General features: G+C 43.5%; 1 protein-coding gene across 1 annotated transcript in view; it reads right to left on the bottom strand.

The window, feature by feature from the left end:
- CASR (calcium sensing receptor) overlaps nt 1–6555 on the bottom strand; it is a 66257-nt gene extending 59702 nt beyond the window's left edge. The window contains exon 1 of the mRNA XM_067546352.1: nt 6365–6555. Coding sequence (XP_067402453.1) covers nt 6365–6552 — 188 coding nt within the window. The 5' untranslated portion in view covers nt 6553–6555. The remainder of the gene's footprint in view (nt 1–6364) is intronic.
- Nucleotides 6556–7237: the final 682 nt, after the last annotated feature.

Consider the following 7237-nt stretch of genomic DNA (forward strand, 5'->3'; position numbering starts at 1 on the left):
TTGTACAGCAGAGTGGGATCCATCCTCACAGTGGTGGCATTAAGCACCTACAACCCATGTAATTGCAGGGTAGGGCCCAGGCAGCAAGGAACCCCCTGAAAGCCAGATCCCAGTCACGAGAGTCTTTTGTTTGGCCCGTCGGGCACCAGCTATGAAGTCCTGCTCCCAATGGGGACTTGGCTCTAAGGATGGCCCTGCTATCTGGCCCCAGCTTCACCCCGGGCTCCTGGCAGCTCCAGTACCTGTGTGCCCCTGCCCAGTCCTGGCTGCGGTTGCCCACGCTGCCCATCCTTTGAGCACTCCCATCCCAGCTGAGAGGACACTCTGCAGCCAAGGAGAAAGGGGCCAGCTGGAGCCAGGTAGCAGGGCTGGCTTTACGGCGGACCCCCCGCATCAGGGAGCAGGAACAGCTGACACCCGGCGGGCCAAACAGAAGGCCCTCCCCACCAGAGGCTCCTGCCCCTGGGCTCCCCTGTCAGGCCCTTTCCCTCCCCTGTAGAGCATCCTCCAACCCAGCACATGCTGGGGCCGGGTACGGGCAGAGGGTGAGGGGTGCTTAGACATGGGGCAGCACCAGGACGCTGCAGCCTGGGACCAGGCAGGGGAGCACAGGGATTGGAGCTGCCAGGAGCCCGAGGTGGAGCAGGAGCCAGGCACAGGCAGGGGGAGGCAGGGATGGAAGGGCTTTGCCAGGAGTCACCCCCTACTTCCTTCAGCCTTTCCCAATTCCCCTGCTGCCCCCAACACCGGTAGGAGCCCAGAATTGAGCTTTGCAGAAGGCCGCACAGGACAAACACCGCCACTAGGTCTTTAGATGGAAAGAGATATAAAGGTGCCACTTCAACAAATCTCCTCAACCTCTTCCAACACGCTCACCAGGCAGTAGCATGGACTGCTCCGGAGCCTCCCTCCCCACAATTACTTCCCGTCAGGCTGCCCCGCTTGGAAATCTTCATTTGTGGGCCCAGAAGTGCCACCTTCGCTCAGGGCCAGATGATTTGTTCTGATTGCACTTGCCTCAACAGACCTTGAATGTACCCCAGTCTGTTTTTTATAGGGAAGGCCAGAGCCATTTTCTGGTTCGAGCTGCTCACACAACCTGGACCCAGAAGAGAGATGGCGATCTGTAGGAAGACTCAATGTCTTTATGTTACACAGTGACTCCAGTGCAGAAACAACGAAGTTTCATCAGCTGCACCCACCAAGACTTAAAATCAACAAGCACGACACTAGTAAAACAAGAGCCGGGGGGAACAACGAAGTAAAGTGAAAACTCCAAGTACAGCTTTATCTTGAACTTAAAACAGCCAGAGATTCTGCTCTTTTACCTGACTGTGACATCAAGCAGTCCCATAGGCAATGGACAGAGTTAGTCAAAGATCTTTCTTAAAAGTAGGAGAGTCTGAGAGGGATTGTGGCGATTGGGGGAAATTACAAATGGCCCAGGGAAAAAGGAAAGGAAGAGAAAATGAAGAACCCTGGATAATTTTGTTTCAGAAGCAGAGTTCCAAATGGCAGGTTATTCATGTATTCACTGTTTGGGATTATGAACATCTCCATGAGAAAGTTAGAGCTTTTAGAGACAGAAGAAAAGATGTCTCTTGTCCTGATTATAATGGGACAGTCCCACATCTAATCAGTTGGGTGCAAAGGATGTTAAAATGTGCTGAAATCAGGACAGTGCACTGTGACACAAAAATACTGTTTGGCAATGTGGCAATGTGTCATAGTCTGGACCATCAGAGTATGGAGACGTGCCTCAGAATACTGCAAGGTTGTACTGCGTTCTGGCGATATGATTGCATATTGTCACCAAAAGACAATGCTGTGAAGACTCATTGTCACTGCAAAGATCACAACATTGTGATATGTGGAGTCCAGGACTGGGGCTCCTAGGTGCTACGGTAATTAAAATAATAATAACAAGTAATGTTTCTGAGATCTAAAAAGGACAGAGAAATTAGGATATGAACAAGACCACTAGAGAATGATTCATTTTGTGATGTATTCAGTCTTTGTTTCCATTCTGCACAAAACGTATACATCAGAAACGCGATGGAAAACAGTCTAAGTATATTTGCAGGCAAATATACAAATAGGAGATGAATTTTACATCACTCCAACACTTGCATTACTAAAACAATGAATTATATGTAAGAGGTATTTCTGAAACACAAGCTGCAAATATGCAGTTCCTGTGGTTTGAAATATCCACATCTTACATTTCCAATGAGGATGAAATCATGGGCAAGATTTTCCCGTAGGTTTTAGCACTCAGCCCTCAAGCTGGTAAAATCAAGGTGGGGAGAAGTATTTTACCAATGACACCAGGAAAATTCTTATTCTTTTTTCTTTTCACTGTTAAATTCAGTATGAGAAATTTTCCAGACAATAGTATGTAAGATACATAAATTAAATGTATGTCAATGAATATGCAGAGGCATGGGACAGCTAGAGAAAGATTGACAAGAGGCAATTCTACAAGTATTTGAAGGGTGTAAACACCAAAGAGTGAATGGAGAATTGTTTTGGGTGTTCTGAGAAGATATGACTAGGAGTAAAGGGATGAAACTGGTCCAGGCTGAATATCAGGAAAAATGTCCTAACACGGCTGTTCAGCTAGAATAGTCTGCAAATGGAAGAGGTGGATGCCCCATTGTTTAGGACATTTAATATCTTGCTACAGAATAGACCATAAAGGAGCAACGGAGCCTTAGGAATGGACTGGATGGAACTCAGAGGTCTTTTCTCTCATTGCTAAGATTCGCTCACAGAATAAACATGGTGACTTTACAGTCTAATGAGAAAAAATGAGAAAGGGACCAGTTGGACATACCCATTTAGAGAAGTTGACCAAATGCTTATAAAGACTGGGCTCGGTTTTCCCACATGGTTTGAGACATGCATTTGATAAAAAGGAGGCAGTTGTACCCAGTCCTCTTAAAAAGGGTCATATCATCCCCTCTGCTCTGGCAAAAGAAGGGAATTTGGCTCCTACAGATTCCAGCTGAGGAACACAGAACAGGGAAGTGCTATCTCTGCAACCTTATTCCTCCTGTCCACCATCGATGCTCCTCTAGATTTCTACTAAACAGTTCAGTATTGCCAGCTCACGCTTTTATCTGATTCTTTGAGGTGTTCAGACAAAATAGCCGTAATGCCTGGGTAGCCAACCACTGCAAAATTCTCCCACACGGGATGATTCCTCAAGTGGCATGCTCTGGTGATCCCCTCTATTGTAATAACCTCTTGGGACAACTGGCAACCAGTATCAACTACAGCAGGTACCACCCTGGATGATGCTAGGATTGGAGATTGCAAATGTTCAGAGACACTTTTGTATGTTCACATCCTGAGCAACACTGAGCACTCCTCACCATAGTGCAAGATCTGGGCCCTGATAGTCAAAACTCTTCAGATTATGAATATTGACCACACTCAAAGCAACACTGGCAGCAAGCAATTTTCAAGTGACCTGTAGGCTAAAATACAAGAACATAAGAACAACTATACTGGGTCAGACCAATGGTCCATCTAGCCCAGTATCCTGTCTTCCGACAGAGGCCAGTGCCAAATGCTTCAAAGAGAATGAACAGAACAGGGCAATTATCAAGTGATCCATTCCCTGTTATCCAGTTCCAGCATCTCGCAGTCAGAGGGTTAGGGACACACACAGCATTGGGTTGCATCCCAGACCATCTTGGCTAATAGCCATTGATGGACCTATCCTCCATGAACTTTTCTAATTATTTTTTTAACCCAGTTACACTTTTGACCTTCACAGCATTCCTTGGCAATGAATTCCACAGGTTGACTGTGCGTTGTGTGAAGTACTTCCTTCTCTGTGTTTTAAACCTGCTGAGTGACCCGTTTCTTGTGTTATATGAAGGGATAAATAACGCATCCTTATTCACTTTCTCCACACCATTCATGATTTTATAGACCCCAATCATATTCCCCCTTAGTCGTCTCCTCTCCAAGCTGAACAGTCCCAATCTTTTAAATCTCTCCTCATGTGGAAGCTGTTATTTACCTCTAAATCATTTTTGTTGCCCTTCTCTGTACCTTTTCCATTTCTAATATATCTTTTTTTAAGATGGGCAACTGGAATTGCATGCAGTATTCAAGTTGTAGGTGTACCCTGGATTTATATAATGGTATTATGATATTTCCTGTCTTATTATCTATCCCCTTCCTAATGGTTCCTAACATTCTGGTAGCTTTTTTGCCACTGCACACTGAGTGGATCTTTTCAGAGAATTATCCACAATGACTCCAAGATCTCGTTCTTAGAGACCCCATGGTTTTGCATGTACCGTGGGGATTATATTTTCCAATATGCATTACTTGGCATTTATCAACATATCCACATATTTGCATAAAACATTAACAGACGAATAGCATGCAAGTCACAGGAGGTGATAGTGCTGCTCTACTCGGCGCTGGTTAGACTCAGCTGGAGTACTGTGTCCCATGTTGGTCACCAATGTATGGAAAGGATGTAGAGAAACTGGAAAGGATCCAGAGGTGAGTACCAGTGATCAAAGGGATGGAATGCAAGCCATGTGAGTAAAGGCTGAAGGAATTGGGTATATTTAATTTGGAAAAGAGGAGATTAAGGGGGGATCTGATAGCAATCTTCAGATACTTGAAAGGTTGCCATAAAAAAAGGTGGAGAAAAGTTGTTCTCTCTTGTCACAGAGGCAATGAGTTCAAACCAAAGAACAGCAGATTTAGATTAAATCTCAGGAAAAACTTCCCAACTGTAAGAACAGTAGGACAATGGAATAGACTGCCTCAGGTGGTCATTGAAACTTCTTCACTAGAGGTTTTCAAAAGGTGGTTGGATAGCCATCTGTCTTGGATGGTTCAGACACAACAAATCCTGCGTCTTGGCAGGGGGTTAAACTAGATGACCCTTGCGGTTCCTTTTAACCCTGTGATTCTAAGATATAAAACAGAGGCCCTGACCACTTGTTGTTATTAAAGGTCCCATGCCACTGTATTGCTCAGGAGGACAAGTGCCTCCCACATTGTCATGACCAAATAACAAATTGCATACTTACATTTTGCCTTCATGAAGTTTAAATTGAATTCAATTTTTGTCATCATGTCCAGTCCTAAATTGCTATGTAGTGTTGTTGTGCAAGGTTCCACATCCACCACATCTCATCCCAGAACTTGAGTAGTAGAAGAAGCAATTTGCATACATACACATAGGGCTCAGTGCCAAAGACTTTGACCAGTCTACAGGCAGTACTTACACTAAAATAATTGAAAAGTTCCAGAGGGGTCGCCGTGTTAGTCTGTATACAGCAAAAACAACGAGAGTTCTGTAGCACTTTAAAGACTAACACATTTAATTTCTGCAGGCATAAGCTTTCGTGGGCTGCTACCCACTTCATCGGATGTCGACATCTGACGAAGTGGGTTACAACCCACGAAAGCTTACGCCTGCAGAAATTACATTTGTTAGTCTTTAAAGTGCTACAGGACTCTTCTTGTTTTTACTAAAATAACTGAGTTTTGGTTGGGGAAAGGCCTGATGACGTAATTCAGGTTTGGGACTGTTGGGCCACCATTTTTAAAAGTATTTAGGTGCCTAAGGAGGAAGATAGGCACTTTTGAAAATTCCATTAGGCACCTAGGCATCTAATTCCCACCTAGCTGCATCTTTAGGCACCTAAATACATTTAAAAATGTAGCTCACAGTTAGTGAAGAGCTTTAGAAGGGAGGATGAAAGACACAATGAAAATATAATATTTCATTAATTCAGAACCTTTTTTTGATGCACATGACGACAGTCAGACAATCTTATACATTTTATTGACTGCTTCCATTGCATTTGCTGCAACTCTAAGTGAAGTATATATATTTAAACATTCAAACATCCATTATTCATTGCCTGAATAGATTTGTGTATTTGGCAGCTTTCGTAACTATACTTTGTATTGATCTTTTTCACTTTAAGCCAGCAAATAATTCTTAACATTTACTTTAGCTTATTCATCAATTATTGTCTTTGCACCACACATTTTCATGGTCTTGTATTACTTAGTTCTGTGGGGAGCAAATCTAGTGTCTTCAGGTGGTGCCCCCAGATCAGAAGCAAAAAGCAAAGAAAACAGATGGAATGCAAAATCGGAGCTCGAGTTCTTGTCATAAAAAGCAAAAGACAAATACTTAACTCTGTAAAGCATTTGGGTTACAAATTGTATTAAAGACACTATGCACAGTAAAGATATGTTGTGTTTGTTAGTTAGCTGCAGCTATACTATTGAAGTGGTAAGATACTTCACTTATAATTCACCAAGGTAAAGGCTGCTGCATTATGGATTTTTACAAGCCTTCTTTTTGGCTTACCTTATACACTCCACTGATTCTGGCCTAGATTTTAGATCCTGGTCCTTGGCAGCCACTCCAAAATGAATGGGGAACAGTCCCCCAAGAATAATGTCTCCCTTCTTCTGTGCCCTTTGGTTTGGTCCGTAGGCAGAGGTGTTCCAGGTAAATGCCAAGAGAATCAAACAGCAACTATAAAAAGTCATCATTCCTTTTTTCATAAGTGGATTACAGGATGCAAAATTAAAAAAGATGCAAGAAAACAAGTGGGTCTAGTAATGTCTGACAAACGTTTCCTCTCCCTACGGCAGCACGCTGTGGGTTCGGAGTGCATGTCTGCAGTATAATAAGCCACAAGATGGTAACCTCAGGGCTGGTATTTCTCCTGCTGTCTTCTCCATTGTACACTGCTGATTCTACAGTCCTTGGTTCTTCAGAACCGAAGTGTTATGTGGAGCCCATCTCTGAGACCTTCTGAAAAAGAATGAGACATAAAAAGTGACCCCAACTAAACAAACAAAGAATTATTCTTTGCACTTTTGTGCAGTGCCTTTTATCCACATACCCCACTGCTCGCTGCTTTATGCCTACTTTATCTTAATTTTCACAGGACAGCAAGGGTCATCACTCATACTAACATAGTATGATATAGGCCTGGTTTTCAAGGGCTTATCCTACTCCTTGGGCTACTGAAAAGTCCCAAACTCATGACGGTGTTACACCCCTGTACCTCCAGACTACAAAGTTGCAACAATACATAATAGGTTTGTGACATGCAGCATAATGAAACATCAGTGGAAATTCTGCATGCATAGCAGCACCAGTCCTAGGTAGGCATGTATCACATGCAAAATTGTACAGGGTCCCATGCCTTCAAGGGTGGCCCTGCTTTGT

Source organism: Emydura macquarii, unplaced genomic scaffold (assembly GCF_026122565.2).
Source record: "Emydura macquarii macquarii isolate MOO-44397 ecotype Brisbane River unplaced genomic scaffold, CSIRO-AGI_Emac_v2 contig_1119, whole genome shotgun sequence".
Taxonomy (NCBI): Eukaryota; Metazoa; Chordata; order Testudines; family Chelidae; genus Emydura; species Emydura macquarii.